General features: G+C 57.4%; 5 protein-coding genes across 5 annotated transcripts; 2 read left to right on the forward strand and 3 right to left on the reverse strand.

Annotated features, from left to right (window-relative positions):
- Positions 1-3772: 3772 nt before the first annotated feature.
- Positions 3773-4483, reverse strand: KVR01_005149 (uncharacterized protein; the record flags this gene model as incomplete). Its single annotated transcript, XM_044790543.1, has 2 exons — positions 3773-4105; positions 4160-4483. 2 exons carry the CDS (start codon positions 4481-4483, stop codon positions 3773-3775), a joined length of 657 nt encoding a protein of 218 aa, XP_044645594.1.
- A 1016-nt stretch (positions 4484-5499) lies between these two features.
- Positions 5500-6722, reverse strand: KVR01_005213 (uncharacterized protein; the record flags this gene model as incomplete). Its single annotated transcript, XM_044791811.1, has 3 exons — positions 5500-5540; positions 5605-6432; positions 6500-6722. The coding sequence occupies 3 exons, from the start codon at positions 6720-6722 to the stop codon at positions 5500-5502; spliced, it is 1092 nt and encodes a 363-aa protein (XP_044645658.1).
- A 294-nt stretch (positions 6723-7016) lies between these two features.
- On the forward strand, positions 7017-8945 carry KVR01_004876 (uncharacterized protein). Its single transcript, XM_044784690.1, has 2 exons — positions 7017-7465; positions 7530-8945. The coding sequence occupies exons 1-2, from the start codon at positions 7169-7171 to the stop codon at positions 7842-7844; spliced, it is 612 nt and encodes a 203-aa protein (XP_044645321.1). The 5' UTR covers positions 7017-7168; the 3' UTR covers positions 7845-8945.
- Positions 7443-8945, reverse strand: KVR01_005214 (uncharacterized protein). Its single transcript, XM_044790852.1, has 3 exons — positions 8447-8945; positions 8172-8393; positions 7443-8083 (listed from the first exon to the last, which is right to left on the reverse strand). The coding sequence occupies exons 1-3, from the start codon at positions 8786-8788 to the stop codon at positions 7919-7921; spliced, it is 729 nt and encodes a 242-aa protein (XP_044645659.1). The 5' UTR covers positions 8789-8945; the 3' UTR covers positions 7443-7918.
- A 103-nt stretch (positions 8946-9048) lies between these two features.
- KVR01_005208 (uncharacterized protein) lies at positions 9049-12357 on the forward strand. Its single transcript, XM_044781539.1, has 2 exons — positions 9049-10243; positions 10325-12357. The coding sequence occupies exons 1-2, from the start codon at positions 9502-9504 to the stop codon at positions 11878-11880; spliced, it is 2298 nt and encodes a 765-aa protein (XP_044645653.1). The 5' UTR covers positions 9049-9501; the 3' UTR covers positions 11881-12357.
- Positions 12358-13001: the final 644 nt, after the last annotated feature.

The following is a 13001-nucleotide window of genomic DNA, read 5'->3' on the forward strand; positions in this document are numbered from 1 at the left end:
CGAGCACAGCCTGCAGTCCATCGTCTCAACTCGACGCCATGCCGAGAAGCCCTTCCCCTATTCGGGCAGTTCTAACTGGGGACTTCCCAAGATGGTACTCCGTACTCCGGACTATACCGCAGTACTAGGAGTCTCCTCTAGGCAGCAGGCAGCATTGAAATACTGCAGCCAGATACTGCCATTGGATATGCATGGGCGGTGCTCGGGTGTGGACACCCAAGCCCTTGGGCGGGTTACCCGTAGCACCCTGTACCAGCGCCAAGTCCTGTCTACACCAATCAATGTGCCTGTACTGTGGTACACAGTACTCCGTACAATGCACAAGCAACAAGGGAGCCACTGAAAAAGATCGAAAGTTGCGATCCCACCTGGCCAGCAGCACAGTGGGATGCGGTGGCAAGGTGGCCAATCAGGCCCTGCCCTCCCACGGACCCGCAAGTCATCCCCATTCTCTGCGGATGCCCTCGTGGCCTTTGACGTCTCTTGGCTTGCTTAGCTAACTGTCGACCGTGTCCATGTTGAACTCTTTGCCCGGCTTGAGCGGCTCGCAGGACGCCGGCTGGACTGTGCCACAGATGAGGCAGATCTCTGCTCCGGGTGCTCCCAAATATCACTTCTCACAGTGGATACTTGGACCGTCTCGCACATGCACGCACATTCGGCTGTCATGACGAAACTGTCCAACTGTCGGGCGTGCCTCCAGCTCGCCGGGCCGGCTTACAAGAGTGATACAGGCACATCACAAAGGTCGCACGGCACGACAAAGACCAGTTCGGTGCATCGCGAGACAATCTCACCCTCCCAGCCCTCCTCGTTTCGGTAATATCATCGAAACAATGCCAAATTCTACCGTTGCGGCGATCCTCGTTCTATCCCGCGCAGACTGCTTATCTCAAATCTAACACAGAGCGCCCACTTACACCCGCGTCCCAGACCCGTGATTGTAGGGAGGGATCGGCTGGCCGTCAGGGAAGATCCCATCAGCTATCCCGCACGTCAAAGGGCACGATGCGACCGAGACGTCGTAATGACTGTGGGCTCCAAGCGAAAGCCTATTGGTCCTACGGCCCAGTCGGCCAGTGCTGCTGCATGGTGCACCGCGGCTGCGCGGGCATGTCCAGCATTCCGCTCCACTGGATCTCTGTCGCTGCATTTTGGGATCAACCCGACGTTGCTCAGCATTGCCGCTCGGCGCTACACGCGACCAGCCGATCCTCATCAAAGGATTTGTTTCAGATCAGAAGTCAACTTAGTCACGTCCGACCGATCCTCCGCAGCCATCGCAAAGAGGGAAGTGACCGACCGGCACAGAGACATCTCATCTCACCTCGGCAATCTTCCTCAATTTGAAGATCAGGAGTTGGCTGCCTCTGGTTCCTACGGCTCCGAATAGCTGCTTTCCATCTCGACACCTTTCTTTCCTATGATGAGCCGCCTGGAGTACCAATGGGCCTCTGCCCAACCTCGGAAATATCCCGTGGCCTTCCCGCATCCGCCCGCACGCCCACCAAACAACACCCCGGCGCCAGCCGTATAGTGATCTTCTCAGCGGAACCAAGCCAGGCCTATTGTTTGCGTGCCATGTTTTACTGCCATGCTTATTATTATTATGCACGATATTCGGGACGCCCCTGCCTTTGTCCAGACGCTATCTCGTTTTCCCCTTGAGGCCAGTCAGAGTGCTGACACGCTGTCGCGGGACCGTTGATGATGGACGGACGCATGAACGCTACACTGGGCGACGGGATCTGTTGGGGGCGGCAGCCCAATGTCCCCGGAACTCCCCTCAGTCACGTCAAATCCGCTCCGCTGTTGCCAAGAGGGGAGGGGAGGGGGGTCGGACATGGCATGCTTCACATTTCTCAAGACCCCGTCCCCTCATGATCATCAAAGTCAATTTTGAGAGCTCAGACTGGCTTGGGTCAGGGCTGGGATATGACATTATGTCAGGAAAGAAGCTCGTGGATACCAGTGCGTGGGCGGAGAATGACCCTGAAGGTTTATTAGACTTTGCGGGCTCCAGTAAGTGTGTTGCAACTGAAGTCTATATCCTCAAAGCTAAGCCGATATCAGCTTCCGGCCAACGCGAGGGGAAGCATGTCGGAAGGAAGCACAGGCGACTTGGTTGCCGGGATGGAGCCAGCCGACGGTATGGCCTGACTTTCTCGACAAGTGTCTGATAGTCTCGCGCTTGTTGTGTGAACTCGGGCTTATTGCACGCTGCTACGCTGAGCCTCTGACCTCGCTCGCTCCGAATCCCACCTTGCGAACAGCCAAGACGGGGCCATTCATCTGGCCCTCTTCTGTTTCTGTCGATATGGAAACACCACACACTGGCAGAGACTACGATCATGAGTCTCGATGATACATGACACCGATCGCTGTGCGATTTTGGCATCGCCAAATTTGCCCAACCCCCACTTCATCGTGATCTTGGCTACAAAATATCCGAACCTTGGCATTCTCCAAGCCCGCGCAATCTGCGACGGCTCACTGAAGTACAGAGAGAGACGGGGACGACGTGGGTGTTGAAAACGATCAAAAGCGTGTCAGGCGCTGGTTCGTCAAGCGGATGACCCGTCGATTGGGCTTCTCGGCGGAGTCATCACGATTTTTTCGCTTTTTTCATGCGGCTTGTCACGCCGGGCCAGGGGCTGCCTCCCTCGTTGGACGGCCGGCCACGGGACCCCGGAGGTCCAGCGCGCGCTGTCGGCGAGGTGAGCTTGGCGTCCGGGAAGTAATGGGACGCGCAAAGCGCAGTGCCTGGTTCGCGCTGATGAGCTGGCCGAAGGTGCTGGATCATTCACTTGAGTGGTCATTTACTATCCCGTAGACCAGGGACACGTCGTCGTCGTGCCAGGTCCGCGAGTCGTAGCGGTTGCCAGATTAGCTGCACATCGGTTGCCCGACTGCCGTGCGCTGCATGACTTTGACGCTAAGGAGATTGTAAGCTTCCGCGTTTGCTGGCATCTTCGTCATCTTGCTGGCAGCGGACGGCTTGGCCCGTTGTCGGCGCCTTAGTTGACTCTTGACGAACTGCTGCTGCGTCAGGCACTGGCTTCCGGCATGGCGCTGGCGCGAGCTAGCTTAAGTTGCCCGCGGTCGGTTAGAGGCGTTGGTCCAGAAGGGAGATTGTCATCTCCTGCGAATTTTACACTACGACGCCGCGCTAGACGAGGCTTGTACGCGCGCTCCAGATGAGCTTGCCGCGACTGGGTTGGCGTTGCTCGACCCGTTGCTCATCTTATAGTTCTCATGACGTGGAAAGCGGAAGCCAATGTTATACGAACTTCGGCCTGAATCCCAACGGGCGCATTAAGTTTGGTCAACGGGCGGATGATGCTGCGACTTGAAAGTACTGAGCGCCACGGCGTCGACAGGCTCGGCGTAAACTGAGAGCACGAGGCTCAAGTTCCAGGCCTACGTGTATGGTCATTGTTGCTCAAACCACCAAGACCGATTCGGAAGTCTTGTCACAGAAGCGGCTTGAGGTTTAGTCACGCTGGCAGGAAGTAGCCCCGCGACCCGCTTAGTCCATTCCTGCATGCCATGAATTATGACTGTGAAAAGTAAAAGGCCCAAAGCACAGGACTGTAAAAACATCACTAACTTCCCAGAGCAACTCGTCCTGAACACGCCTGGCCCCCATTCCCACAGACCGTCACTCGACCATTTGCGTCCAAGGCCACGCGTCTGAACCGCCCCAGAGCCAGACAGCGTGTGCTCTTCCTTCCACAGGTCCTCCACCTCCGCGCAACCGCCTTGCTCGAAATCACTCCTCCACCCCGCCCCAACCGATGACCTCAACCCTCCCAGCTCCGCGCGAGTCCCCGAGCTCCGCGCAAAAGTCCCGCCCCGCCCGGCACGCCGCGTAGAACCCCTTCCCCGGGTCCCCTTCCCACTCGGACGCATCGTAGAGGACCACGGCCTCCGCACACCCGACCAAGAGGCCCATCCTGCGCAACGCGGCGGCCTCGGCACCCAGGACGTCCCCGCGGTCCCGGCATGCCCGGCGCCAGAGGAGCTCGCAGATGTGTGACGTGTTCTGGAGCAGCGAGTTCGTGGGAGCGGGTATGGGGCAGGCAGGCTGCATGTGCTGGTCGCCCTGTCGATGACCACTCCTCGCCCCGTCTTCGTCCCGTTCACGCAGGCGGCTTACTAGCTCCAGCCCGCTGTTTTCGCTGAGCGCCCGCCTTTTCCGCCGCGGGGATGGGTACGGCGAGTCGCGTGCGCATGCACGGTCACGTAGGCGCCTGGTCGGTCCCGCGTGCCCCGACTGGATCAGGATCTCGTTCCCCTGGCGGAGCTCCCAGTTCACGCTGAGCGACTCGAGATGTCTCTGAGTGGCGGCGAGGCAGATGTTGTGGATCTCGACGATGGCCTCCTCCAGTGGCCGGGGAGACACGCCGCCGGCATGGGCCTTAGGAGACGCCGTAGAGGATGATGCCGTTGTGGAGCTGTCGTTGGGGTATACGGTAGACATGTCGTCTCCTCCGTGGCCCGAACTAGAAGCGGGTTGGCCTTCCTCGTCAGACGCGGGAACATGTCTCGCGTAATTGAGGCGTTGAGGCTGCAGGCCAGCATTGCTTGGCGGACTGTATGATGGGACGCGAATGGTGTTGGATCCATGCATAGGGTGTTGGACAAGGACTGGAAGAGGCGCGGCTATGGCTCCTCGTGACGAGAACATCATGCTAACGGGCCTCTCAGCAGGAGAGGGTCTCAGATCATTCCCGGGGTCCGAGAAATATAGCGGTGGCGGTGCCATGTGCGCAGGGGGGGCAGAGAGCTGTCGGGCTCGTCTTGGGGTTTGAGCATCCTGATAAGCATGCAGGAGACTATTGACATGGTGTTGGGATGAGCCATTACTCGTCATGATCATATGATTATTTTCGCATGGGATTTGTTCCAGCCGTTGTGTGGGTAAATGCCGTAGCTGATGATCCTGATATGGGACTGTAGTCCGAGGTGACACCCGCTCATCTGATAAATATCCAGTGGAGATGTTCCTGGAATGTTGGTGTGAGGCCGGTGCTGAGAAGCCTTGAAAGTAGGTAAATGAAGGGACGTGTTGGAAGGCATGCTGCTGCTCAACAGCTGGATGGGGGAACGAGTCAAATGCCTCGGGGCACTCTGACTGGCGGTTGGCATAGAAGCGGGCGCTGGGTGAATGTGGTCGATCCGTAACGGCATCCATGTCTTCGTTGGCCAAGGAGACGGACCTAGAGACACGAGTCTTCCTCAGACGGGTTGTTTAATAATTGTGCCTGGGCTTATTTTAGCGATGCAAAAGCCAATATAAATACACTGAAACCGCTCTGCAGTCAGAACAGCAATGACCAGTCATATTGCACACTTAAAAGGCAGGAGGAGTGCATGCGCCACTCTGGAGTCAGGGCTGAAACCACATGAGGCTCAGGCAATTTCTGATTAAAGAACGAGTACAAAGATGCTGAATGATTTATCGACTCTTGATTGTGATGTCCCTTGTGGGCTAATCTAGGTATGCCAGATGACGACCCTTCCGTCAACTCCGGTCGCTGGATATGAATGTTAGCACTCAAACATGCCATAAAAGGAGCTTTGGCTGGCGGGTGGACTCACAGCTGAACTTGGTGACAGAGCCCCCAGAAGACTCATACGGGCGGATCATTGTTATGGTGTTCTGATGGACCGTGGAGAGTTTCGTGTCATCCTTTACCTTGCCCTTCAGATCCATCTGCTTGAACATGTTCAAAGCAGACTCTTCCCGGTCATCGCCCATGCCTGGCCTGCCCTTGGATTCCAGGGAGCCAGCCAGTCGCCAGCCCGTCTCGCCACCCTGGAAGCGGAATGCCTCGCAGTCGTAACCAGCAGCGATGATCTCGGACTCGCTGGACCAGAGCAAGCTCTGGAAGGGAAGCAGCTGGGTCGTGACGCTGAGGACTGCCTTGGGGGGCTGGTCAGGAGCACTGGGGTAGACAACAGTGATGCTGCTGTCGTGAGCAGCGAAGGCCAGGGCGTCGCCGCTAGGAGAGAACGCCACAGAGTGCACCCAGCCAGCGGAGTTGTTCAGGAACTCTCCGCAGACGGTGTTGAACGGAAGCCTCTCACCCCAAGCGCTGGGTTCGGGGCGCTGGTCCACTGACTTGATGAAACTGGAGAAGACTCGGGCGTGGGCATCGGTGGAGCCAGCGGCGAGCAGCACGGAGTTGGGGTGCCATGCTACCGAGGTGATGGTGCTCCGGATGGGCTTCTTGAGATGCTTGGAAACCCACCAGTCGTTCTCTTCCTCGAAGTAGCAGATGGCGATCACACGGTCACCGGAGCCGACGGCGAACTTGGTCTCGGAGGGGGACCAACGGACGAAGGTAGCAGCCCGGTTGATTCGCAGCAGGACAAGCGTTGGCTTGTAGCCCTGAGGCGATGGTTCCCAGACGAGTGCGTTCCGGTCTGCATCCCAAGTCAGCACGATTCGCTCGGCACATACACCACTCGTCCTCGTTTGATTGAGACCCACCCTGGGAGCACGACACAATACGGCCGGAGTTTGGCGCAATGTCGAGACTGGTGACAGTCTTGTCATGCCCCTTCAGCTCGTCCTGCAGCCTGAAGGCATTGCCAGCCTTGCCATACAGCTCGACGGTCGAATCTCGTGCGATGGCCAGGGTCGACCGGTCGGCGGAGAAGGAGTGGTCGGCGATGGGGTTGTGGAAGAGGTGGTGGACCTCCGGTGCAGCCATCTTGATGTTGGTAGTTCAGACTACGTGATAGGAGTAGCTCTCTACTATCACGGCGATTCGATGCGTTGTTTACGTTGGTAGCATGGGACCTTGAGAGGTGTTGTGTTGTCAGGGGAGGCAGGACAGGGGAAGGCCGAAGTGGGAGGAAGCTCCCCTGAGAGTGAAGTGGGTGGTGGGGGTAGAGCACGTCACTCCCCAAGCGATGCATAACCCCGATAGTGAGATATACCTAGGTACGGACCAAGCTGCCAGGGATGCTGCAGCAATTAGGCTGGTCAGCTCCAAAAAAATGCTGGAGAAGCTTAACGCGACACGCCAACAACCAGACCGATTCCGCCCTTCGATGTCCGCCCGACCTGGAATTCTTCTATCATTAGAGTAGCACCTGCTCATCCTCCCACTCATTTCTTGTCGGCCGCATACTCCAGTCCACACGAGTCGCAACCATGGCTCCGGCAGTCGCGAAAGCAGCACCGCCGGGCTCAGGCATTCCGCCCAAGCCCCAGTCGATCCCTCCTAACCAGACGCTCTACGTGCGCGGCGTTCCGTCGGCCAAGATCCAGAAGGAGGACCTACGGACAGCTCTCTACCTGCTCTTCTCAACATACGGGCCCGTCCTTGATGTGGTCGCGCTCAAGACCCATAGCATGAGGGGCCAGGCGCATATTGTCTACCGCGACATACAAACTGCGACACAGGCCATGAGGGCACTGGATGGGTTCAATTTCCTGGGACACGAGATGGTTCGTTTCCTTCTCGCTATCTATGATCTAGTAGTCCGGGGTATGATGCTAAAGTGTCCAATAGAAAGTGTCGTACGCCAAGTCCAAGTCCAACGTGGTTGCGAAACTCGACGGGACTTTCAAGATCCCAACATCTGCCAACCAACAGGCCGAGATGACCGACCTGCAGCAGAGTATATTCAACGCACCACCTCCGGGCTCAGCGGCCGCTGCACCACCCGGCCCATCAGGTCTGCCAATAAAACCACCCGCCGCGGCCGGTCAGCCAACAGCCAGCGCGGACGACGCAGAGAACAGGGGACAGAAACGGCCGCGGGAGGACGAGGACGAGGACGAGGACAGCGACGTGGCGATGGAGGAGGACAGCGACGATGACTGATAGCGTATTGCGTGGTCGATTGGGAACGTCTCGTGGCAGGGTTGAAAGTCAGAACGCTCTGGGTCGACGGTGACTCAGTCCATGGCCATTTCCTTCGGCACCCACAGGCCAACGCAGCCCCCGACGAGGCCTAGCCACACCATGAGGTAATTCTCCTTGGAACAGTCGAAGATCGACACCTGATCGCCGAGGAGACATGGATGTACGAAGAAGCTGGGGACACCCGTGAGAGGGTGGTACTGTTTGTTGGTGTGTTAGTATTATGGACACCTGGATACCGCAAAAGGACCAATAGTTGACTTATTGGCAGCAAAAGCAAACACATACATCCGCTGATATGCCGCCAATTCCGCCTAGCTTTCGAAGCCCGTCCTTGTACTGGTCTGGAACCAGACGGCGGAAGACGGTGTCGATGTTGAAGGCCGGTTCGTCTGATGGTAGGCCATGCAGACTGAACCAGAGGCAAGGCACTTGATACGTCGGATGAAGATGAATCTCATAAGTGACATATCCAAAGTCTGGTGGCTTTCGCACCGGGTGTATTGCTGCCTGATTTTATATAAGCATCAGACTTGTAATCGGAACAACAACTTTAGCCATACTGAATCTGCCTGCTCTGCCTCGGCCATCTCGTGATCCTCCGTGCTTGTCATGTCCTTGTCTCCGTCGCCGAACGAGAAATTGTCTAGGCATGATGACAGGTCGCCATCATCCAGCTCGCCATCAAGAGGCCGGATGATCTGCACGTAAGTGGCGTACTCGGCCGAGGTGGAGAAAGACACATCGAGTGCCCTACAGACCCTCAGCTTCCACCTGCGCCTCACAGGCCCCAGAGTCGCTTGGGTGTAACGCCGATCGATGTGATGGCAGACCTCTGCGAACTCATCGGCGTCTAGGTTCGGGTAGTTCCTGAAGTCGGCGCCGATCTTGTGCGGCGCAGCCATCGCTGGCTACAAGGCCGTCTGGACTTTGACAGCGCGGGGGTGAATTGCGGCTCCAAAGTCAATCGGCGAGAAGGTGGCCCACATGAGATGAAAGCATATTTGTGGTGGATTGAGTGACACTGGGTTAGTGGGTTTGGTGACGCTTTGTCTGCTTGTCTGACCCCTGGAGGCCGGCCCCGAAGCCGAGCTGCAAGGGCACGCCAAGACTCGAGGCCCTGCGGCTCTCGGGGGCAGGGTGGCCAGCTGTCCAACTAGCTGCCGTGCTCAGGTATGCCCAGGTCTGCCCGCTGCGGTGAAGCGTGCTGGAACTCCAAATGCGGAATTCGAGCCGGCATTCCCGGTGCTGATCTGTTCTCTTTTGCTCCCTTGGGGCCACTGTCAACACTAATAAGGCTAATAGGCTGCATACAAAGTACTGTGGTGGGCAGTCAGCAAGCAATAGGCCTCCTGCTGCCTTTCTCTCCCTTACACGCAGCTGGCGACTTCAGGACTCGACTGTCTTGAGCCCTGACGGGAGAGCTGCCCACTGTGCCAGCCAGCCAGCCAGCCCACCCCTGCATTGGATGCCCCAAAGTTTCAAGTCAAGCTCTTGCCTTGCCTCGCACCCACGTCCATCCGCGTCTCTGCTTTGACTTCATGTCCAAGGATAGTAGCCGGGCCCCCCTGGACTGCTATGTGGACAGATTGAGTCCCCGCGGTACGGATCCCTCCAGATGAACAACAACCTCCGCGACCCCTTCAACCTCCGAAGGAACCTCATCAACAACCGCGTCCCCACTGCCGCAGCTGCCCTGACCCAGCTGAGCCTCCTGCGCGCCACCGCCACCGAGGTTGCCACCCAGGTTACCGAGAAGGTTCAAGAGACCGCGGCTGAGGCCATCGAGCGTGGCAGGCAGGCCGTCGAGGACCTCAACACCAACCTGCGCGAGCGGGAACTGCGCGAACAGCAGGCCGCCGGCAAGAAAGACGAGGACATGTCGTTCGCGGTGCCGAAAAATGTCCCCTCCTTCAACAACCCCCAGCGAGCATTAGAGGACCGAGTGTGGGGATCGACCGGTGTGACCGCGAGGACGGCTGGGAACCGTGGTGGGGCGGTTGGGGGGCTTGTAGGGGACGGCCTCGGAAAAGTAGAGAACCTCTTCAATCCGAACAGAAACTCGCTTCCCCTGTACAAGGACAAGCCCTACGGATACCCTGCCAGCCACCGGAAGAGGCCCTTCTACCGGCGCAAGACCTGCATGGCGATAGCACTGTTCCTGGTGGTCCTGGTGGCCTACTGGTTTGGCATCTTCGGCGACGACCCATACGAGAGGCTGCCATCGCTGAAGACGACAGACTGGCTGAAGGCAGATGAGAAGGCGGCGGCCAGGGGTAGAGTCGACTGGCTGGAGCGAAGACAGAGGGTGGTCGAAGCCTTCGAGCTGAGTTGGGATGATTACAAACGTTATGGCTGGGGTACGTACCGAGCCACCACCCGGCCCAGGGTTGATATTGAACCGAGTGAGCATTGTCCTGACTGACATGGATCAAAACCAGGCTGGGACGAGTACCACCCAATATCGAAAAGCGGGAAATACATGGCCAAGAAGGGCCTGGGCTGGATCATCGTCGATGCGCTCGATACCATGATCCTCATGAACCTGACCAGTCGTGTTACTGATGCGAGGGAGTGGATATCGACGAAGCTTACCTACGACCAGGACCAAGATGTAAACACTTTTGAGACCACCATCCGAATGATGGGTGGCCTGCTATCAGCACACTACCTGTCAACCCAATACCCTGAGCTGGCGGCAATAAAAGACGACGACGAAGGGCAGGCAGGAGAGGACCTGTACCTTGAGAAGGCAAAGGACCTGGCGGACCGCCTGATACCAGCCTTTGATTCCCAATCCGGAGTCCCGTACGCGAGTGTGAACCTGGGCAAGTACGAGGGTCTGCCATCCCACGACGACGGGGGTGCATCATCCACGGCGGAGGCCGCCACCTTGCAGCTGGAATTCAAGTACCTGGCCAAGTTGACAGGGGAAAAGATGTTCTGGGACAAGGCCGAGAAGGTCATGCAGGTTCTCGACGACAATGGCCCCAAGGATGGTCTCGTTCCGATCTATGTATACGCTGACACGGGCAAGTTCCGCGGCAATAACATTCGCCTGGGCAGCCGCGGAGATTCGTACTACGAGTATCTGATCAAGCAGTATCTGCAGACCAACAAGGGGGAGCCCATCTATCTGGACATGTGGGAGCAAGCGATGCGGGGTGTGCGGAAGAACCTGGTCACTTACACCGAGCACTCGCAGTTCACCATCATCGGCGAGAAAGTCAACGGCGTCGACGGTGAGCTCAGCCCGAAGATGGACCACCTCGTATGTTTCATGCCTGGGACCATCGCCCTGGGCGCGACGGACGGCCTGACGGAGGCGGAGGCCAGGAAGCTGCCGACGTGGAACGCCCAGAAGGAGAAGGATATGCAGCTCGCGCGGGAGCTGATGCAGACGTGCTGGGGCACGTACAAGTACATGGCAACTGGTCTGGCGGCGGAGATTACATTCTTCAAGATCCCATCGCCAGCCCCGGCAGAAGGATCCGCGCACAAGGCGCCGGCGGAGTTTGACCCAGACCCCGAGGCGGAGTGGCGCAAGGACTTTGTGGTCAAGAGCCAGGACACGCACAACCTGCAGCGGCCCGAGACGGTTGAGTCGCTCTTTTACATGTGGCGGATCACGGGCGACCAGCGGTACCGCGACTGGGGCTGGGAGATGTTCAAGAGCTTCATGGCGCACACGGCGGTGCCCGAGGGCGGCGGGTTCACGTCGCTGTCCAACGCCAACATGGTGCCGCCCGCGACGCGCGACAACATGGAGAGCTTCTGGCTGGCCGAGACGCTCAAGTACTTCTACCTGCTCTTCTCGCCCAACGACCTGCTCCCGCTCGACAAGATCGTCATCAACACCGAGGCGCACCCGCTGCCTAGGTTCGACATGGGCCAGCTGTTCTCAACGGGCTGGAAGCGGAAGCCTAGGGACGAGGACGGGCACATCTTGGAGACGACGAGTGAGGAGGCCAAGGCCGAGGAGGTCAAGAAGGACTGAGTTGTTGTTTGTCCCACCGTACTAGTTTATAATGCATCACCCTACCAGGACTCGAAAACATTGGGCGGCGTTTATACCAAAAGGAATATCAGCGGCATATGAAGATTGTCGTTTGCTCAGAAAGCTTGGAGAATTTTGAGCGACCAGTTCTTGTCGATATCTATTGTGCGATAGCAATGGAAAGCACATGTATCAGAGTCAAGGTGCAAAGGGATGCCCGCAGATGCTGACCGAGTATTTCCTGCCGCGTGTGATACAAGCCGGTGTGCATGTCTAACAAACGGCGCTCCTGTGTTGGGATGTACGCAAGAAGGCTGGATGAATGTACAGCAAAGACTACGCACGAGTTCCGCTACAGATGCTGTGGCCCTTATAGCAGGAGCAAGCTCATAGTCTTGTTCAGACAGTGGCTGGCAAGATGGCCCGCTAGAGGTGTAGATATTTTGTCAAGGGTGTTACTGGGCACTTCGCCAGCAGGGCTTTATATACTACCCATGATTTCCAACGACACGGTGCCGCCAATCTTGGTCTTCAACATTGCGAAGACATGAGCGCATGTCCACCGGATATCCGTGGAGTGAGCTGCGCGCGTAAGGCTGCGATTGTGCTCTAGTTCGAGTCATCAGGATGCGCGATTGGTGCTGATTTTGATTTGTCCCCTTATTATTGGCTAAAGGGTGTTTGCATATGCTTTGGTGTCGTGCCACTGTTGAACCTTGGGGTGGCAGGGCAAAACTCTTTGCTCAGAGAGAGGGTTGCGGAAGGAAGTATGTACTCCCCCTATCAAACATTTGTGTCGACAGGCCAGGACCAATAGCCACCTGGGCATATACCATGTCCGCATTACACTTGCAAACGACCGAGACACGCAGCAAGGCATCCGCAACATGTGCGACCTCAGCTCGTCTCCAGTCCAAGACAGCAAAGAAGGGCTTGCCCCCATTGGAGTGTTGTGATGCACAGTATCGATGGAGAGGAATATGAGTGGGTACGAATCTGGCTGTGGTGGATACAGTGCCTCAATAAGGTTTGCAGGACGGAGCCCGAGGTTGGAGTTGGTGCTCATCGGATGGTAATCTGATCTGCAATGCAGCAAGAACGGCGGGCTGGCAGGATGGATG

Source organism: Diaporthe batatas (genome assembly GCF_019321695.1).
Source record: "Diaporthe batatas strain CRI 302-4 chromosome Unknown Contig00005, whole genome shotgun sequence".
In the NCBI taxonomy this organism is placed as follows: Eukaryota; Fungi; Ascomycota; class Sordariomycetes; order Diaporthales; family Diaporthaceae; genus Diaporthe; species Diaporthe batatas.